At 36.9% G+C, this 22,209-nt stretch overlaps 1 protein-coding gene across 3 annotated transcripts in view; it reads left to right on the top strand.

Annotated features, from left to right (window-relative positions):
* Positions 1–16,671, top strand: part of LOC112054937 (rab GTPase-activating protein 1-like) — a 42,551-nt gene extending 25,880 nt beyond the window's left edge. For 2 of the 3 annotated variants that reach the window (XM_052891537.1, XM_052891539.1), the window contains 11 exons: positions 1,034–1,222; positions 1,925–2,050; positions 2,942–3,052; positions 3,540–3,670; positions 4,189–4,310; positions 4,789–4,892; positions 5,504–5,614; positions 6,528–6,588; positions 6,667–6,803; positions 7,304–7,397; positions 11,708–16,671. In XM_052891537.1, the coding sequence (XP_052747497.1) occupies positions 1,034–1,222; positions 1,925–2,050; positions 2,942–3,052; positions 3,540–3,670; positions 4,189–4,310; positions 4,789–4,892; positions 5,504–5,614; positions 6,528–6,588; positions 6,667–6,803; positions 7,304–7,397; positions 11,708–12,009 (1,488 nt within the window). In that variant the 3' untranslated portion in view covers positions 12,010–16,671. Of the gene's footprint in view, positions 1–1,033; positions 1,223–1,924; positions 2,051–2,941; positions 3,053–3,539; positions 3,671–4,188; positions 4,311–4,788; positions 4,893–5,503; positions 5,615–6,527; positions 6,589–6,666; positions 6,804–7,303; positions 7,398–9,577; positions 9,608–11,707 lie in introns of all 3 variants that reach the window. The other variant, XM_052891538.1, reaches the window with a different exon arrangement.
* The last annotated feature ends 5,538 nt before the right edge of the window (positions 16,672–22,209 follow it).

Genomic DNA, 22,209 nt, shown 5'->3' on the forward strand with positions numbered 1-22,209 from the left:
ATAGGCTACTTTTCATCCTGGAAAAATCCATGGTTTCCGCGGGATTTGTGAAAAACTGAATTCAGTTTTTCACAAATCCCGCGGAAACCATGGATTTAGTACTAGTGGGCGTCCGCTAGTACTAAATACGCCCGCGAATATATTCGGGTGAAATTCTGTTGTTCAAGGATCCCGTGGAAACCGTGGAAAAATAGATATTTCCGGGTAGCCTATTTGTAAATACAGGGTTATAATCTATTTCCATTTCTAAGTTCACTTAAAAGATGTTTATGCTCATTAAGCACTCGATCTCTGTCATTATCAATAACATTTGACAGTGACTTTTATATAATCAACGATAAACCTGCTTTGAAGCAGCGTAGTTCAGTGGTTTAGTCTCAGCTCCATATCCCCTCCTCTCTCCTATAAAGAAGGAAGCCTGCATTCCTAGGAAGAAGCCACTAAATGTCTTGTGACGAGAGACAAATTGTCGACCAGTAACGAAAGAGATGAAGGCTAATAATAGGAACGAAATAGAGAGCGATGATCTTTCTCTCGTCCCGTGAAATTCCGTTATTGACGCAATAATGGCCTACTGGCCCTGGGCCTGTATGATAAAATTGGCATCCTTTTGTTGTCGATGTCCAGTCGACTCGCATGAAACGTTTCGCATCGACGTTTCTAATAAGAACAGCGAAGATGTGGAATGCCTTCCGGCTTCTGTGTTTCCTAACACTTATGATTTGTGCACCTTCAAGACAAGAGTGAATAGGCATTTTCTAGGCAAGCGCGCTCCAACCTAGACCTCATCATTGCTTTCCACCAGGCATGATTGTAGTCAAGCGCAAGTCTACTATGAATAAAAAAAAAGAGACAAATTGTCGACCAGTAACGAAAGAGATGAAGGCTAATGTCAAAGATATCTCTTTCGCTGTGATGAAACGTAATAGAGAGCGATGATCTTTCTCTCGTCCCGTGAAATTCCGTTATTGACGCAATAAAGGCCTACTGGCCTTGGGGCTTTTTATAAAATCATGGTATCCTCTGTTACCAGGACTGTCCGTTCGAGGCGGTGATACAGCGCGACATAGCGCGCACGTTCCCCGCGCACGACTTCTTCCGCGAGGCGGGCGGGCTGGGGCAGGACTCGCTGCTGCGCATGGCGCGCGCCTACGCCGTCTACGACCACGAGGTCGGCTACTGCCAGGGGCTGAGCTTCTTGGCTGCTACCCTGCTGCTGCACGTGAGTACATGTTCCCTGATTTAAAAAAAAATGGTGTCCCAAAGTGCTGGAATGGTGACCCCTCACGTAGACTGACGAGTACAACATCAAGACTCGCTGGATGCAGTATCGTGGCGTTTGGAAGTCCCTATAAAAGGCCTATGTACTGCAGTGGATGTCCATCGGCTGATATGATAGTGATGACATGTTCGAGTTTAGTTGCAGTTTCCAATAGGCACCACCAATAACGGCGAAATGGAATGAAATATAATCTTCATTGCGTTGGGATAGAGAGAGAGATTTTCGACATTTTTGTTTCTCTCGTCATGAGACATGTCACGAGACGCATCACACATGTTTAAATACCTGTAACCCCCCTTGATACCTAATTTTTTTTAATATCAGGGGACACCATAGGATCGTGCCGCCTTTTGTATTTCGTGATAGAGAGACATCAATCGTGCTTACAATGATTATAAGGAGTTCTCGGATGGTAGCTTTCCCAATATTTGGAAAGAGTCAAGAATTGTACCTGTTCCCAAGTCTGGGAAATTGAAAGATATAAATAAATATTGGCCTATATTAATAATATCTATTATCTACCATGACGAAGGCATTTATTGCGATGAGACGAGATAGTTAGTAGCAAAATACTTGTAAACTGAATCAACTTTAACAATGAATTTTGAATGTTTGAGTGAATAATTTGACTTTGCCCCCCAGATGCCGGAGGAGCAAGCATTTTGCCTGTTAGTGCGTCTGATGTACGGGTACGGGTTGCGCGAGTTGTACAAAGACGGTTTCGAGGCGCTGTACATGCGGTTGCATCAACTGGACCGGTTGATGGAGGTGAATATATTGAGTCTTGCATTTTTTGGCATGCTCTACAGTCTTAACCCTTGAAAAGAGGTTCAACATTGTGTGATGTCATTAAATTCGTCTTAATTATGGATGTGACAAAGAAATTATTAATTTATTTTAAGAATTTTATATCCTTTTTTGTGATTTTTCCTTAATCTCTAAAGTCTTGTTCATAAAGAACTCTTGTTAAGATCTTAACCTCGAACGTGTTCCTTCATTTCTAAAGAAGTATTGTTAAGAGCCTAGCCTTTAATGTGTTCCTTCATTTGTAAAGAAGTCCTTGTTAAGATCTTAACCTCGAATGTGTTCCTTTATTCCTAAAGAAGTCCTTGTTAAGATTCTAACCTTGAACATGTTCCTTCATTCCTAAAGAAGTCCTTGTTGAGATATTAGCCTGGAACGTGTTTAATTCTAAAATGGAACGTTTAAATTCTGAAATGGAACGTGTTCCTGTATTCCTAAAGAAGTCTTGTTAAGATCCTAGCCTCGAATGTGTTCCTTCATTCCTAAAGAAGTCTTGTTAAGATCCTGGCCTCGAATGTGTTCCTTCATTCCTATAGTAGTCTTGTTACGAACATAGCCTCGAATGTGTTAATTCATTCCTAAAGAAGTCTTTGTTAAGATCCTGGCCTCAAATGTATTCCTTCATTCCTATAGTAGTCTTGTTACGAACATAGCCTCGAATGTGTTCCTTCATTCCTAAAGAAGTCTTGTTGGGATTTTTGAACGGATTCACTTTCCTAACAAGAATTGGAGCTTCCATATTTTTTTATTACAACCAATAATGCTTTTTCAAAGAAGTCAGTCTGTGAAATAGTCGCCAATCTGTAGATTATTATCGATATATTGTCAATATACAATATTGAATGTTCGTCATAGGAGCAATTGAATGACCTGCGCGCTCACTTCCTGGAGCTGGGCGTGGAGCCTCATATGTTCGCGTCGCAGTGGTTCCTCACCGTGTTCACTGCTCGGTTTCCATTACCATTGGTAAGTTATTCTATGGCACTTACGTAGTATTTGTTTTAATATTTGCCATATATTTTTCTTCCCCTCCAGTTAGTGGCAAAAGACTGTTAGGAATGGATACGAACAGCGGGCGGGGATATAACCTCGACCTCTCTGTGATGTATGTTTTTGAGTGTATCATCATCAGGCGCATTTGGCAGTGGTTTTCAATAGAAGTCCTAGGTTCGATACCCATCTTGGGTAAAGCAATTTATTTTTTTCAGAATTAACTCAGGTCTGGTTTTGTGCTAGGCATCGGCCGTGTGGCTAGTTACCACCCTATCGGCCAAGACGTATTTAGTTACCAACTTACGCGATTTAGGGTTCCGTTACGAACGTTAATAGATGTAGAATGAACTTGTACCTCTTCCAACTTAGCCCGCTTTCATCTAAGACTCATCTGGACAACAAATAAGATCGCAGTCACCGGCTAAGTTGTCATTGGATAACATATTCATATTTTCTACAGGTTTACCACATTCTGGACGTGTTTTTGCTGCAAGGCATGGACACACTGTTCCAAGTTTCCCTAGCGTTGTTGACGCGCGCACGCAAAGATCTCTTGCAGCACGATTTTGAGGGCGTACTCAAATATTTCAGGTAATATCTTGTTTATTTTGGTTAATACTTTGCTTATTGTCCTAAAATATGAAAATATAGATCACATTACTTGTTTGGGCTTAGTTAATTGTTATTTATAGCTACCGCAATTCCATACAATTACTGTGATGGTGTGCTAACTTGTGCCCTATGTAGTCGCACTTTTAAGGCCAAAATAGGGTACATTAGTCACTGGAAAGCACACAAGAGAACTTTCCATCCGTGTTCCAACATCGAGCATCAACATTTATAGCTACTGTCAAGTGATTTACTTGTATGTAATTAATAATAAACGATAAGGTTATTTGTTAACTAATTAGCATTTGAAAGTTAAATCTTGGCAGCCAAGCTATTCGCTAACTCTCGGTGTATTTATTGAATTAAAAATTTTATTATTTCGTTTTTGAATGTTTATCTGTTAAAACTTTAATCTTGAAAGTATTATGATTTGAATCTATTTTCGTGCCAGGAGAAAAAAATACTTTAGTATACATTTCTAAAATGACTTTTATTTACAGGGTAACTTTACCAAAGAAGTGTCGTGCAGAGGAGGCGTCGCGTCAAATAGTCAAACTAGCGTGCAGTATTAAAGTCAAGAGGCTACAGAAGTACCAACTCGAATACGAGAAGTTTATCAAAGGTAATAGTAACGTTTATTTGTTTTCTAAAAGTTAGTAAAAAAGCTATAAGTTACTCTGTCCATGGTCCTACCATAGGTAAGTGCTATAATCGGATGCAATCCTTTTGACGTTTCCGAAAATCGTGCGTTAACATGCGCAATATAAAATTGTATAGTCTGGCGAGTTAGTTAATGACACTCCCATGATGTGCGAGCGACAGGGGGAAAATTGCGCGGGTGTGAAAACTTGCGTGCGGGGAAGTGAAGTGTAAGAAATTATATAAAGTTTGGAGTTTGAACCATGGTGACAATCTCCATAGTTGGCTACTGCAATTCAGTATTCAAGTAAGGTCTGTGTATCTCGCTCTATAAGAAAAATCGTTCTATGACGAATCCACGAAATCCACGTGCACCCTAGATTGTGATATTATGTTAAATTTAACTGTTGATGATGAAAAAAATTGTCTGACTTTAAAATAAAATATCTTCTCGCTTGCAGAAACGGCAGAAAATGAAAAAATAAACGTGGAGTTGGAAAGGTTAAAAGGAATAAATTCTCAGTTGCAACAGGATAAAGAATTGCTGGAGTCACAACTCGCACAGGTAAAACTACGTTAAGTTTACGTACCTCTAAAAGTTTTCATTTATTTTAATGTTTTGGTTATTTAACATCTTGCATCTGAATGTTTTCAAAACGGATTTTCAAATGTGATTGAGCTGCATTGTCATTTGGCTTACACATTTAGTTTGATGACAATTCTATGTTAGCATGACGTCATTTCATTTTAAAGATGGCGGCCCAGTGGATTTGTTGTGCATTTTTTTGATTACGGCATAGGGGAGAGTCACAATCAGAGAGATGAATATCTTAGCATTCCATGGATACACCATAACAACTCCCTGGACTTGTGACCAATGGACATAGGGTTAAGGAATTCCTTGATAATCAATTAACACTCCCCTTCTCGGCTCGTATGGTTCTCCCTACCTAGCCAAATTTGGTAAGATCCTAGAGTAGCTTTGGATACCCGTTCTAATATAGAACATGCTGAAGTTTTAGAAAGGCCAAAGTCCTTAAGTAAGTTATAGAGAGATTTTGCTAATAACCCTCTCACACTTACTTTTATGGTGTACAAACTAACGACTGGATAGCGATAAAATAAATGTATTTTTTTTTCATATTTCTATAATTTATAGTAATGTGTATATTTCAGAGTCGCAGTAGTTTCGAAGAGGCACAGAAAGAGTCGGTGCACTATGCAGCCGTAGCGCGCGACTACAGAGAGATCTGCGCGCGACTCGACAAACAGTTGCACCAAGTTCAGGTATAATCCTGTAGGCCTAACAATGACATATCTTCTGAAGAGACTTTGTCGACCAATATCGACAGAATTTAAATATAGCTGTCTTTCGTTGCGATAAGGTAACAGAAATAGATTTTGATTCGGCCGTTGAAATGAAATGAAATGAACTTTATTTGCCTTAATACACTTAATAAATATACAAGATGGACATACAAAATATAAAGTCACAGTGTATTGCCATATAAATGGCGCGCAAATTTTACAATTTATATAATTGTTTGAGTATATATTACTTACCCACAATCATACAATTGTTTTAATTTAGTAATACAATTTAAATTTGAAATAAGCATAAAATTATACATGTCAAAACGAAATTTAGTCTACGTCAGAGTACATAAAACACGATAAATAATAATTAAAAAATAGAATAATTATAGATTAAAAGAAAGTCAAGCATTACTCGTAATATTAGAAATGTCAGACAATGATTATAATTTATTTACAAGAAATTCATGTACTGAATAAAATGTACTACACAGCCAGCGAAAGAGATTGGTTTTGAAATTGCGAGTAGTTTGGTTTTTTAAACCTTCATCTAATTTGTTATATATTTTAACGCACATGGCATGAGGTGATTTTAATGACTGTTTAAATTTATATTACGTTATTGGTCGACTACGTATTTTTGTCTTCACAATATATATCGTGGCGCGCATCTTAGACCTAGAAGAAAAGACAATTATCGAGCAATAGCGGCGGAATCTAAAATATCGCTCTCTTTCGTTATGATGGGACGAAAGAGAAAGCGATATTTTATTTACCTGGCTATAATATATGCTTCAATTATGTTACGCATTTTTTAGTTTAATAGTAAAAATATGGATGTTAAAAAAAATGCTATTTTTATATTAATGAATGATTATTTTTACAGGATTGTGTGAAAAGTTGTATGAACTGCAGTTTAAAATTAGCGCAGAAGGACAATAAAGAAGGTACGAAGTAAATATTTTATTCAAAATTATTGTTAATGCTCCAATAAAGTTATTGATTTTAAAAATGTGGTTTTTCAGAAATCGAACAAAAGGCTGAAGAAGAGAAAGAGAATTCAAGCGACACAGAGGCCCGTTTAAAGCAGAGAGTGCGAGACCTTGAGCTGGAATTAGCGCAGGTTAAGCTGGCACATGTGCAGGCGCAATGCAGTAATCAGGTCGGTAATATTTAATCTTACTGATGTCTAAGAACCACCACGCTATTCAAATGTGGGTTGGCGTGCTTAGGGTGACACTTTTGATTCAAAATTGATCACTATTGAAATCAAAAACCCGATTGTATACATTTGATGTTCTATAATGACCTCTCCAAGACTTGGGGGGGTTTGTAAGTGGAAATAAATAGTATATAGTATATATATATATAGTATTATAGTATATATAAATATTACTCTATAACTTAGATAGCCCAGTGACCTCTGCCTTCGATTCGGAGGCCTGGATACCTATGGTGGACTACATGACATTACATGGGTTGTTAATGATGATGAGCCTATATCTTATCCATCACAATCGGCGTGCCAGTGACTTGACAAAAAGACAGACAAAACTCTCGATATATGTCAAGGAAGTGACAAAACTTACAGTTAGATCATCTGACACTTATCAGAAGATGATGAAACCGGCTTTAAGTATTAGAATTTGGTTTTGTCCACAGGAGTTGAGCCACCAACTGAACGCAGCGCTGAACGAGATGCAAGCGGCCATGAGTCAGAAGCAGTCGGTGACGCCGTGGCTGGTGCGCACGCTGGGTAAGCGACCGCTCGCGCAGTGCGTGCTGCTCGTAGCGCTGCGAGCTTGCGACTGAGCTTTTGTAGCGTACGCACTCTTCTTCTTGATAGCATTTCGAGGAAATTGTAATGCACGTGTTTTCTTTTGTAGTCATTCTATTTTGGAAAGTCTGTTTCACTTTGGATGCTATGGTAAAATCACAGACAAAGCGTGTTATGTTTGTTAACGAACGTTCCTTCAGTATTACATATTATTTCTCTTCATGTCAACTGTTTATTGTTTGAAAAATGCTAAAACACCCCCCCCTTTCCTCCCCCTTCCCGTCTGACCTCACAGTCATACGGACCAAATCGTGGGAGGGTGAACCCGGTACTTACTCTTCGCCTGTTTCCCTGGCCGCCTTCTCGACTTACTCTTCGTGTGTTTCACTGCCGCTTTCTCAACTCCCTAGAAGTTATACTCGCCATTCTGTCGTTTGAACACCATAAAACAGCCATGAGCCAGAAGCAGTCAGTGACGCCGTGTCTGGTGCGCACGCTGGGTAAGCGACCGCTCGCGCAGTGCGTGCTGCTCGTAGCGCTGCGAGCTTGCGACTGTGCCTTAGTTGCGTACGCACTCTTCTTGATAGCATTTCGACGCATGTTGTGACGCACGTTGCGTTTTCTTTTGTTGTCATTCTATTTTGGAAAGTCTGTTTCGTCTTGGATGTAGTCGTCAGATCACAGACTAAGCGTGTTTGTGTATAAATTAAAGGTTCGTTGCGTTAACGAACGTTCTTTAAGTTTTGCACATTAACTCGCTTTCAGTCAACTGATTATTTTCGATGTGTGAGTTTCCCTCGTCGCCTCAAAAAGTACCAGACAATTTTGTTGGTGAATTTGGGTGCGGCAGAAGTCCATATTTATTTGATCGGAGGTGTTCATTTCGTTCAGGGTCCTACAGTTTTACTTATCAATTTCTCCAATCCAAGCCAAAACGGACTTTCAAATGTAGTATATCTCTCTCGCACACTTATCGATTTTTGATCTAATCAACCTGTTTGCAATAGCGATTCTTCATTGTACGTGAATCCGTGACAAAATACAGTTTTAGTGCCTGTCTGTGTTTGAAAACTATATCTAAACCCAAACAAGCACTAAACTATAATATTTTGGATTTAGATAGTACGAATAGGTATGGTAGGCGTCCACAGATCCGCATCGTACGTATCGGACGCAGCGCATCAAACGGATTTTTAATTTTACGGTAGGTAAAATCCGTATGATGCGGATCAGTGAACGCACTGGTATGATTTTCTATACAAAGAATCATATAAAATCCGTTTGATGCGATGCGGATCAGTGGACGCCTGCCAGGTGACATCACAAACGCGTTTGTGAGTATAAACTAAAGTAACGTCAGCACACCAGAAACGCATTCTGGAATTATTTACAGTGAGAATATCTCAGATGCAAAATGTGCTGGGAATCTGCTTGAATCTTTTCAAGCAATATTTACTTTACTCGTACTTACAAAATCGATGCGTGTTCAATTTCACATTCGCTTCTTCTCCAACTGCGTATAATAACTAAACTAAACTTTAATCTACTAACGGCTTTATTAATTAAATTTAATTAATAATTTCGTATTTGGAGCAGGAGAGTACGACTCGGTGCGGCTGCAGAAAGAATGTATCTTTGACGTTTGACAGTTGGTCGAATAAAAACTAAATAAACAGTTGAAAGTTTGTGTAATAATATTAGGTTTAATTAATATTTATTTTCTATTAAATTTACCCCATTATTATATTATATAGAACGCATTCTTTCTACAGCCAAACTTTACCTTACTACAGCTTGTTTTATGTAGGATGGTGCGGGTGACAGTTCATTTCACTCTTGAAATATTGCCGCGATTCACGATAATTGTACGTATTATGAACGTCATAAAGGCGACTGTCACCGTACCCATGCTATCTGAAAACACTTGTAAGTCACTTTACGCTGTACATAACATTCCTTAACCCTACATCCCGTAGTTACAAGTCCGGGACTCTGCTCGGAGTTTTTCTCTCTACCACGCAATGGACCTGCACGGTGAATCCATGGAATGCAAAGATATTCGTCTCTTGTCTTTGACCATGTCTTATGTACAGCGTAACTTGAGTCTTTCCTTTCTTTTATTTTTTAAAATTTTTCTAAAGTCCCATTTCTCCTTGTAGGTCGGCCCACCTAGTGTAGTAAGTTTGCAGGTACCTTTAATTTTTGTCCTAAACTGTATCTGTGTTGCTAACCCTCTGTAGACTAATTTCGTGTAACATGTAATGTGGTTAATTTTGTTTCTGGATACTTGTGTTTGTTTTGTTACTAACTTATTTAATTAAAAATGAACTAAATTGTCAGATAATCTTTGTAATCGAGTTTTACCTTTTGTCAATTTGATGAAGAATTAAAAATATATATTGCTATTTTCCGTAACTACATTAAATCCATGCGGCAACGTCACGTCATATAGAAGTCAACTTCACTTTGATACATCCTGAGGTCAGAATCTCGGAGAAGACACCCTCACAGAGTCGTTCCTCCCATCTCTTCTGCTTCTGCCTTCGGGCACCATCAGGCGATGCTTCTGCGATCGCCCAAACCTCCCGGTAACGCCGCTGAGATCCCATTAAGGCACACACAATCAAAAAAGAAATTGATACATCCCTAGAACTTGACTCGACTACATTTATGGCGTCGCCGTGACTCCCATATTTGTCATAACTTTGCGGAAAATGTTTAAACACCTGGCATTTTTGAGATACTTTGCGGAATGTTTTTTTTTTTTTATTCTTTACAAGTTAGCCCTTGACTACAATCTCACCTGATGGTAAGTGATGATGCAGTCTTAAGATGGAAGCGGGCTAACTTGTCAAGGAGGAGGATGAAAATCCACACCCCTTTCGGTTTCTACACGGCATCGTACCGGAACGCTAAATCGCTTGGCGGCACGTCTTTGCCGGTAGGGTGGTAACTAGCCACGGCCGAAGCCTCCCACCAGCCAGACCTGGACAAATTGAGAAAATCTCAATCTGCCCAGCCGGGGATCGAACCTAGGACCTCCGTCTTGTAAATCCACCGCGCATACCACTGCGCCACGGAGGCCGTCAAAATGTCTAAACATCTAACATTTTTGAGATACTTTGCGGAAAATGTCTAAACACCTGGCGTTTTTTTTTCAGAAAATTAAGTCATGATACTTTCTGCCTTATGAATTTCCTTAAATTAACCTCTGTTTATACCATTTTCGTGTCATTGTATGTTTGTTTAATTTTTATAACTAACCCCAGTGCTTCCTAATACTTACTACTTATTAATAAACTTACAAAAGTATTGATATTACTTAAAAGTTTCATTAAATTGTGATCTCTTAAAACATTGTACCGCCATTTGTGTGCTAAGTAGTTGTAGTTAGTATGTTTTTGCATGTTTACACTGTACAAAATTGTTTTTAACTAAATAAAACTTACACAGGTTAGAACTGTCTTTGGTTTGATTTCTTCTCCTTGACACAAATAACAAAAGTTATTAATATTTATACATTTATAGTTTAACGATTCATCAATGTAGTAAAATAATATTATTGTGATTGCAGTTATAGTAGTAAATTAAATGTAAGTATATTCTATATAAACTTCCCATCTTCACATTGAGTATCATTATCAATTGATGGGAAGTTAGTATAAAATATAGATGTACATTGTACAAATGTAAATAATATTATATTGTGTTTTTCTTACATAGGCTAGACCTAGCACAGACTTCGGGACTTGTATTTTTGCTTTTATATTTAGTCAAATAATCGTCATTATCAACCCATATTCGGTTCACTGCTGAGCTCGAGTCTCCTTTCAAAATGAGAGGGGTTAGGTCAATAGTCCGCCACACTGGCCCAATGCGGATTGGCAGACTTCACACACACAGAAAACCTTCCTCCTCGATTTCCTCACGATGTTTTCCTTCACCGTTTGAGACACGTGATATTTAATTTCTTAAAATGCACACAACTGAAAAGTTGGAGGTGCATGCCCCGGACCGGATTCGAACCCACCACCCTCCGAAATCGGAGGCAGAAGCCATATCCACTATCTATCACGTATTCTCATAGACGACTAGCCTTACATTTACAAGTCGGACGTAATGTATGCCTCATGTATATGCACAAACAACCGCATAACTTACCTTATTTAAATAATAGATTATAAATGACATTATTTGTGTTTATACATATATTTAAACAGTACCTAAAATATACTTATTAAAATGTACAGACTTGTTTGTATTAACAAATACAATTTTCCATTTAAAAGGTTCCATAATGGACGCTGCGCAAATCCGGCCATCATTCCAAACCTATCTTCCGCATTTGAATCCGGAGCAACAGTCGCCGTCGCTTCCTAGGCAAGGTTCTTTTTCGACTACACAGGGACAGAGTCAAGTGAATCTCGACCGACGTGTGTCAGAACCGTACAGTCCCGACGTAGAGAGGAGGAAGAAAGATCTCAACGCAAAAAGACACTCTATGCTAGTCGAATCGAATCATAACAAAGAAGTAAAAGACCTAAATCGACGGAGTCACGAGGTGATTGTAAAGAACCTTTCGATGGGTTGACGGTGTTCTATTTTTAAATGTTCGGTTGATTCGATTTGAGCGTTGCGTTCGATGTTTGAATGAGTATTATGTTCTCAAATTGATATTATTATTGTCTATGGTGGAAAAAAATGAGCATGATTTTTAGTGTATTTAATTAGGTTTCGATGCACATAAATATCACTAGTCAGTACAGTATGTAACCAGAGTTATGTATTAATGTGGAAATTTAGAGGAGAGCTTGCCATTTTCCATTCCATATTATTGAATATTTTATTGGTCTATCTAGAAAAACTGCGTTTAAATCTTAACGCATTTAGATTTTTTTTATTATTAATTATAATCTTTATTTATATTATTTTAATGAATATTCGAATGCTTTTGTAGTTATTTTCTTTTTGTGTAATTGAAATACTCTTACTAATTAAAAGTGAATAGGTTTGATGCATGTTGAAAAAATATCCATAATGTCAGCCACTGACGATCAAGTAAGCTTACGTGCCTGCACCGTCGGCATGATGTCATGTACATCGCGACCAACACACGATCAAGCCGTTAGCGCTGCAGGCATGTGAGTTTACTTGATTGTCAGTGACTGACATTAGATCTCCGCTGCTGGTCGGCAAATTGTAACAGTACTCAAAAATTATATTATAGGTATTCTGATATTAAACAACACTCATGCTAAGCATGCATATTTAACGGACGTTAAAAAAGCGTTTAAACACAACAAATGCATTCCTAAGTATACGTTCACACGACAGCGTTTTTAAAACATGACGCTTTTTTTAGCAGTGTTGCATTTTCAATGTTGGGCGTTGGAAATAGACCTTCATTTACCCCACATTCGCACGCGAGTTTTTAAAACGGACGTTGAAAAAGCGTTTAGATACAAATTCCATGTATATGTTCACACGACAGCGTTTTTAAAATACAAACGTTTTTTTAACTTTAATTAACTTCATACTATATTTGAACGCTTTTAAAACTCTTGTGCGAAGAAGGGCTTAAGTTCATACTATATTTGAATTTAAACGCTTTTTTAACGTACGTAAAAAAACTCTCGTGCAAATGAGGGGTAAGAAATACCTATAGAAATATACAGTTCGCAAAAAGTCAGTGTCAGTCTGAAGTTGGTTTGAGTGCGCAAAATAAACAGCAATTCGAAACGCGAACTTCAGAGCGACAAATATACTTAGCGCTAACCATACATTTAGAAAAGGGATGTAAAATTTCAGCCGATAGTTATTTATTTTCTGAGGGATAAGGAAAGTCATACATTTAGTGTAGAGATTTATGTACAGTCGCCGACAGAAACAATCATTTATTAATAATATTTGAAAGCGAATGTTATCAGGGCTACATAGTAAGTAGTGTATTAATTATTTTTATAAATACAATTACGTGCAATATTCTGGCCATCTGGAGAGAAAATAGAAATATATTAGACGAAAAAATTATTTTAATACTTTTAATCTGTATTCTAAATTGCCTTGTGCTTCAAAGCCTATAAATTATATTATTATTAGCAGCAACAAAAAAAAATTAAATTTACTCTTGAAATGTTTAATTTTGATATACATTTTGTGATGTAAATAAATATTTAATTAGGAGTAGCAATTTGGTTTAGCGAAATATTTACAAATGTAACCTAAGTATTAAAGTTAACAGAGCACTGCTTTTGTTGTACTAGAAATTATATCACAGATTAAACTAAAGCTTTTTCGTTGTAAATGGAACGAAACTCAATTTCTGCATAGGAATCCATTAACAGTTTACTCTAAAAATAGTCAAATTATTATATATTATATAACATAGCATGTTAAAACTTTAATCTTGTACTTTCACCACCATTAAACGTCTGTCATTAAAAATTTTAAAAGTTTGTTCCAAATGAATATTATCCAACGAATGCCTGCGACTTGATCCGCGTACAATTGCTGTCAGTAAATATTTTTTTACGATTTCTTCAAAAAGATAAAGACCCAATTCCGAAATTGGGCCCACTCTTCAGAACGATACAGAAATGAAAAATGTACTAAAAATACTTGTCTTTTTTACTAGATTATTCCATTTAAATCTTAGACGAAATGATATTGGCCAACAGGGAAAATAAGCTGAATTTATTATGTTCATACAGGTCCACCTTTACAAATGCGTACTTCACTGATTGACTTTCTGTCTTTGAATGTGAATGTAAATGTCATTGGATATGTTTTACAGTAAATACACTGTATGTATACAGCAGCAAGCCATAAAATCAAAAAAAATAATTGAACATTATAGGTATATTGTCCAGCGTGGAGGAATATTGACCTAACCCCTCTCATTCTGAAAGACACTCAGGCTAAGGCGTGAGCCCAAATATGGGTTGATAATGATGATGAATTTAAAATCAGAAAGGTAATCAGATTCAGGATTGTACATTTTTCTGTCTGGTTGCATACAATCGGTAAGTTGTCTTGAACGAAAGTAATATTCATGTCGACAATTTGAATTAGAGATTCTTTTCTTTTCCGAAAATGAAAGCCCACGCGGATTAAGTCGTAGCGACCATTTGTCTACCCATATACACACAACGAATTTGAGTACCTATTGGCAACCAAAAAAATATATGAACACAACCTATAAATACCTAGTAATTTAATCTATTTCATATTTCCAATTATCTATTTTAATTAATACACAGCTGTAACTTGTAATAATTTTGAAATCACTTGATATTTCCTCTTAAAAATTTATTATTTCTTATGATATGTACCTGTTCATTCTTACTTTTCAAAGTATATAGCATTAAGATATCTGGTTATTTAAATAATTTAAGAAAGGTATATCATTTATTGACAATAATATATAGGTAAAATAATAATCATTTAAAATATACTCAGTAACTTACCAGTGTTTTAATATTTTATTTACGTAAATATTCATATATAAAACAATTTGTTTCTTAAATTAATAGTTATATAATATTTTAATAGTAATGAATATAACACGTTTTTTTTAGAAAACATGTCAACAGTAGGTTCTCTGAAATAAAAAAAGTATTATAAATTGAACTGCACTATCATTAATGTGTGCGAATTTGCAAAAATGTGATTGAAAATATAATAATGCTATTTATAAGATTTTTCTTTGAGACTGTACTGTATTGAGCGAAACACTGTAATGAAAATGTATTTGTGAAAATTGTATGAATAATGAAGAGAAATGCCATTATGTTGATTGATTTATTAATATATTATTTATTTTGATTGATTACTAATTTAATTTGTTTTATATATTAAACGTTTATTGGATATGTTTAGTTCTGAATACATAGATTTATATATATAAATAAATATATTAAAAAGCTCCTAGTCTCTATCCAGCCATTTTGGTTAAATATTATTTGGTTAACCGTCTACGCAGTAACTTGCTTTTAATTATGTTATAGGATTTAACTACAGGGGTACACGACGCCATCTTTTTAAAGATATAACATATATTTCTTGATACATTATAAATGATGTAAAGTAATTGTTTCAATTAATCTTACTGGTGGTAACAGTTGATACAATAATATGTAGGTGACAAATTACAAGACCGCAAAAGACGTTTGTCACAATGTATCTAAAGGCGGAAATTCCTTTTTTCGACATGTCGTGTCGTGATGACATTTTATATGGCAACATTTACACCTATGTGTTGTGACATGTCGTGATGTCACAACACATAATCATAAAAAATGTACACGACAGATAAATATTTTTGCCTTTATTCATTTAATTTCAACCCATTAAATTAAATAATTAATGACAATATCACTAATGTTATTGAGATATCGGCAAAAGTCATTTCAATGTCATAAACATTGTGGATACATATGCACACACCTAAACGTTGCTAATTTTTGCTTACCTTGCCCTAGGCAAAGGCCTAGGGGCAAAGCTGTCATTTTAGTGAATTAAATTTGAATTAAAAAACATACCTATACAATTATACATACATACAATAGTTGGAAGTTCTATTGTACCTTGTGAACCAAATGGTTTCATTGTGTCGCCGTAGAAGTTTGAATGACGATGTATTTATTTGTTGTACTTATACCAAAATTCAATTGAATTTTTTTAATCTCTCTTTAATGTAACGATATCCTTGCGTATATCGTCGTTATCAACCCATATACGGCTCACTGCTGAGCTCGAGTCTCCTCTCAGAATGAGAGGGGTTAGGCCAATAGTCCACCACGCTGGCCCAATGCGGATTAGCAGCCTTCACACACGCAGAGAATTAAGATAATTCTCTGGTATGTAGGTTTCCTCACGATGTTTTTCCTTCTTGGAGGTGCATGCCCCGGACCGGATTCGAACCCACACCCTCCGGAATCGGAGGCTGAGGTCATGTCCACTGGGCTATCACATATATATGGCTCTGCCTTGCGTATATACTCAATATGAATTATGATATGAAAATTGACTTTCGTCTATAGCGGCACCATAATTTGTTCAAAAACCTAATGTGATCGTGGCGTCCTACCAATACCCCCTGTATATTTAATATTATACATATTGTAATAGGCACATAAATAGCCTTATAAATAACGCGAAGACATTGATTGTGATGCAAAGTTACGAGTGAGCTGTATCCGCTGAGAAGTGTTGTTTTAGTCTTATCATTTATGGAAATAAACGTTTTACAAATTATTGCGTTTTAATTCTATAACACAACACTATAAAGAATTGCAATTTAAAACGTACAGCCGAACGTAAAACCTTTTTGGAAATTGATTAAAAGTATCTTTGAAGATAATTTTGAATCAGCGCCATCTGTTGTACAATAGAAAAACTATAATCAGTAGCGCCATCTGCTAATGAATAGCGAGTTTCAAAATATACCAACAGATGTCTTTGCATTGATAAAAATATTGAAGCTATATGGCGAGACGAGTGCCTTTTTAACCAGACCAAAGAGTAAATTCATATAAAGAACCAGACCTACATCATTATAAGATTTAGAATTTTCCGGCCCCTGATCATAGATTGTACCTACAAAAGCCTATGTCATGCAGCGGACGACCATCTAGTATGATGATGATGACGATGATCATAGATAAGTACTATGTTTATGCGACTGAAGGTATATATCGTTTTTATTTTTGGATCGTGCCGCGATGCAAGAACCAGCTCATGACTAAGGGCCCCGTATGTGTTGAAACTAGTCTGGCTTACTCCGATGTTGTATCACGTCAGTTTTAGCCGTATTTCATAATGAATTAGTATATATCATTGTTACTTCCTACCTCATAAAGGTTTACCACTGATAGGTGGTACCTACTGTAATTGTTGTGGTGCACATTGTGCCAACAGACTGTCGAATTTCATAAAATGACGACGTACCTGATCATCGTAGGATTTAAGATCACTAATTATTGCTATTGTTCTGTTATAACTTTATCGCACTACCCCCCTAACCAAGTGGCACGTCGATTCTCTTTCTACGATCGCTAAACCTAGAAAAATGTATGGGAATGACAGATCTTGATCACGTGACCTGTCGATAGCGAATGTCATTCCGATACATCTTTCTAGTTTCGTTAGCGAGCGATCGTAGAAAAAGAATCGACGTGCCATTTGGCTAAGGGAGCTTTTACGTAGCGGCGAGAATCATATACTTATAAACGTCTACTTACTCTCGTTTAAAAATCCTTACATTAACAAATAGCAGCATAAATCCCACTGAATCAATAAAAGTCAAATGAATTTTTTTACATCCGTAATAAAATGTATTAGATTGATGTATCTACGGCAGAAATAAATAGGTACAGTCAGCATCTAGATAAATCTAATACCTTGTAGATATTACCCGGTAGCTAGTTCGCAAACCTGACTTTTATATTACTCCCACATCAACGTACGATAATTTATTTTGTGACAAGCAGCGTATCGTGACGCAATATTGCTGATAATAAACAGGTACGGGTTATATTTAATGTCCAGCTGGTTTTAAAAATAAGTCTCAGTAGGTGGATGTTTACACCTCGAAGGAAAAGCTACGGAATTCATGTCATTCATGATTTCTACTCGACTGCAGTGGCGCTATTACGAGCCTTGGACTTCGGAACCTTTTTATTAAGTATCAGGAATGAAGAAACTGGATCAATATTTTATATCTTTAGTACATAATTTGGTAGATAAATACCTAAAATATTCTATCAATAATCTACCCTTAATATGATAAAGAGGAAAGATTTATATTTTGCATGTAACGAATAAACTCAAAACTACTGGACCGATTTGAAAAATTCTTTCACCAATAGAAAAGTACATTATCAGACAAGACAGTAACTTTGGCTATATTTTATCTCTGTATTCCCACGGTAACGATAACTCCGGTAAAACCGCGAGATTTTGCTATACTATTATTATATTTCAATGAAATTCACCATTTACATAATAAACGCGTATTAGTAAACTGAAAGATACGCGGCAGAACAACCACCAACAGACCAACAACCAGGAACAACTCACAGACATGATTTAAAAACATTTCTAGAGTTTTAAATGAATCCTGCTCGTATTTCTTATTGAGATGCGCCAACAAGAAAATCAACAGTAGCTCTTTTAAAAACAATAATCATTTACAAATTGCCAAAAACCCGCCAAAATATAGACGGTATCTCGTATAAAAGCCGGTCTTATTCAATCCAAGCTTCTTTTATAAAATTGCAATGACATATGTAGGTACGTCATTTCCCCCTCCTTTTTGGTAATCGGTAAAAGAGACGTACCTTCACGACTTTACGAGTATAAAGGCGATCTACTTCAAAATAATGTTACGTAAGTAAATTATGTTTGGCCCCAATTATGGGAGCAGCGAATGAATAGAAATAAGCAGGTGGTAAAGTTGTAGGCAGGAACAATATACAGACAGATGTTTCGACTTTTTCGCATCCCTTTGCCTCTCCCCCATGTTATGGGCACTGTGTGAACGGAAATGTAGCTGCGGCAAAAAAGTCAAGTTTAAAAGTAATCGACCGTAAACTTTTACCTTATTTATGTTGGTATAGTAGGTATTAGGATTCACACGGAATAGGTTGGTACATATGGGACCCATACATCGTTATCAACCCATATTCGGCTTACTGCTGAGCTCGAGTCTCCTCTAAGAGTGAGAGGGGTTAGGCCATGGTCCACCACCCTGGCCCAATGCGGATTGGCAGGCTTCACACACACAGAGAATTAAGAAAATTCTCTGGTATGCAGGTTTCCTCACGATGTTTTCCTTCAGTTTGAGTCACGTGATATTTAATTTCTAAAATGCACACAACTGAAAAGTTGGAGATGCATGCTCCGGACCGGATTCGAACCCACTCTCTCTATCTATCACTGCTCCCATACATACTTAGACATATCCTCATTCTCAGCTTATTTTAATGGCCCACTAGATGGCCAGACCTTCCTCTATAGGAGAGGTGATATGAATCATAGACCCACCATGCTCCAATGTGGGTTGGCGGGCTTAGTGTAATGTAATGTTAATGATAGACCAGGACTCTCCCATGCCTCAGAGAGCATGTATAACACCACCAACTTCCCAACTCTGACCTGAGAATTTTACGAACAGAAAAATCTCAGTATCTCAGATTCAGGATTCGAAACCAGGACCCCGTGATCCGAAGCCATAGGCTGGACCACTGGACCACTGAGGCAGTTATCTATCCACCTTATATTATAAGCGCGAAAGTTTGTGAGGCTAAATTGGATATTAAAAGTTAAGATATTTCTTTGTATTGAAGTTTTTCCTAATAAAAAAAAACGAAAAGCCGATAATCTCGATTCAATAGTGTGGACACTTCCTAAACGTCTAAATAAGTATATCAATGTAAGTAATCATTTCATTATTAAGTTACATCGTTCCGGACTCCGGGAACATAACGACCGTTACGCACCAATAAAAAATGTAGGCCACTTCCTCCATTTATTTAATAATATTATGATAGGTAGCAACTTATACTGTTTTGATAGATAATGATCCAATAAAGCCATCCATTCCATCCATTAATTCCTTTATCCAAAGGTTTTCTGGTAGATATTGCTATAAGCAATAAGACCGCCTTTGCACATACTTGTTTTCTATGTTTTCCTTTGTTTTCTTTGTTATTGTTTTTGTTTTGTGCAATAAAGTATAAATAAATAAATAAATAAATAAAAAGCTCAAGCTTTTATGTTAATGCTGGTCTTTACTAGTTAAGCGAGCGCCTCATGTGGTTTACACACATGATTTTATAAAAGCTGAAGGTTTGTCAGTCCATACCTCTACCATTTACCATTTGACGGCCTCCGTGGCGCAGTGGTATGCGCGGTGGATTTACAAGACGGAGGTCCTGGCTGGGCCGAATGAGATTTTCTTAATTGGTCTAGATCTGGTTGGTGGGAGGCTTCCGCCGTAGCTAGTTGCCACCCTACCGGCAAAGACGTACCGCCAAGCGATTTAGCGTTCCGGTACGATGCCGTGTAGAAACAGAAAGGGGTGTGGATTTTCATCCTCCTCCTAACAAGTTAGCCCACTTCCATCTTAGATTGCATCATCACTTACCACCAGGTGAGATTGTAGTCTAGGGCTAACTTGTAGAGAAAAAAAACATGATTTTATAAAAGTAAAACATTTTCAGCCCATAGCTCTACCATAGGTACACGTAAGTACGTGGTCAACTATATTGTTTGGAACATAATAACTTCGAAAAACATCATTAAATAATAAAAGAGGGTGTCCTTTGTCAAAAGTTGCCATGACGTTGGCAAAGGTTTGTCACGAAGCTAACTTGCATGAGCACAACTATATATCACAACCTCTGTTAGTAGTCGTAAGAGAGATTAGAGCAGGGTCACTACCCTGCTATTATGTGGACCCTGTATTACCCTGCTGGTCTTAATTCCGTTCCCAATGAAGGAAAGCTTGGCCTTGTAGCTGCCTTTTTTCTTTCTCTAATGCATGCAAGAAGTGCTCGCCTTTATATTTCACACGTTTGTCTAAATCTTCTCCCATCTAATAACTCGTACTCGTAAACAATTAACTAAGGCTGGATGCAATAGACAATAAATCCATAAGTGAAACAAGAAACGAGAAAAACAACTAATACAGATACCTGGGAGCTTTAAACCATTGTTTTTTATAGACGTCTTTATAGTCTATCCGAGAAAACGAACAATGATAGTCTAATAAATAATAATTAGTGAGATACCGTCTATTCGATAACAAAAGACAACAATCATTGGCTGTTACTTTTTTCTTATGGCTTACTTAGATACTAACTTAACAGATTAATAATTCATATTACGGTATGCGATATAGAAGGTGTTTTATTAAAAAAAAATCCTAAACTAACTATTATAGAGATGTAAAGTTTCTGAGGAGTAATCTCTGGATCTACCTACTGCACCGATTTGATAAATTCTTTTACTAATAGTAAACAACATTATTTGTGAGTGTCAGAGGCTAAATTGTATACCTGTACGTCCACGTGTTATCGCCGCGTTGGCCGTTTTTAAATTTACATGTTTTTAATAAATAGTGTTGGAAATAGTAGTCTGTGACGGATATGACGTCGCTCGATCTCGTGTTAGCTTCAGTGTGCTCATGGCGTTCGAGCCGTCCACATCTCTTGTTGTGTAATTCTTTATGGGTTACTTGGGATAGGCGGGAAGAGTGATTTGAGTGGAAAAGGGGAGTGTTTGATATCAGTCAAAGGATCCTTTAACCCTACACAAATCGTTCACAAGTGCGTGACTCCACTCAAGGTTATCTCTGCCATTCTGGGGTCTTATTTTGGTCGTCGTTATCAACCCATACCCAAAACGCAACAAATAAATAATGATTTTATTTAATTACATTGATTTTGTACATATCTTGCCAAGTGTCCTCTGTATACCTACACGATGGTTTTCCACTAACCATCAGGTGGGCCATCTGCCTGATCCATCAGTTATTAAGTACGTACTATATAAAAATCCATTTATTTGTACACCCTGTATATCATTGTTCCTATACGGATTTCCCCCGAGGCTCGCACGGACTGCAGCAGGCACTACACTAATGAGTGAAAACTGTTGTCGCAGCTCATAATTGTGGGGACTTTCTCACGACCACGATAATAACATAATAAATGAGACGCGAGGAAATCTCTTTTTAACATATAATACACCATCTTGTTGCGACTTTGAAGTTAATCTCAGGTTGTAT

This window comes from Bicyclus anynana, chromosome 4 (genome assembly GCF_947172395.1).
Source record: "Bicyclus anynana chromosome 4, ilBicAnyn1.1, whole genome shotgun sequence".
Classification (NCBI taxonomy): Eukaryota; Metazoa; Arthropoda; class Insecta; order Lepidoptera; family Nymphalidae; genus Bicyclus; species Bicyclus anynana.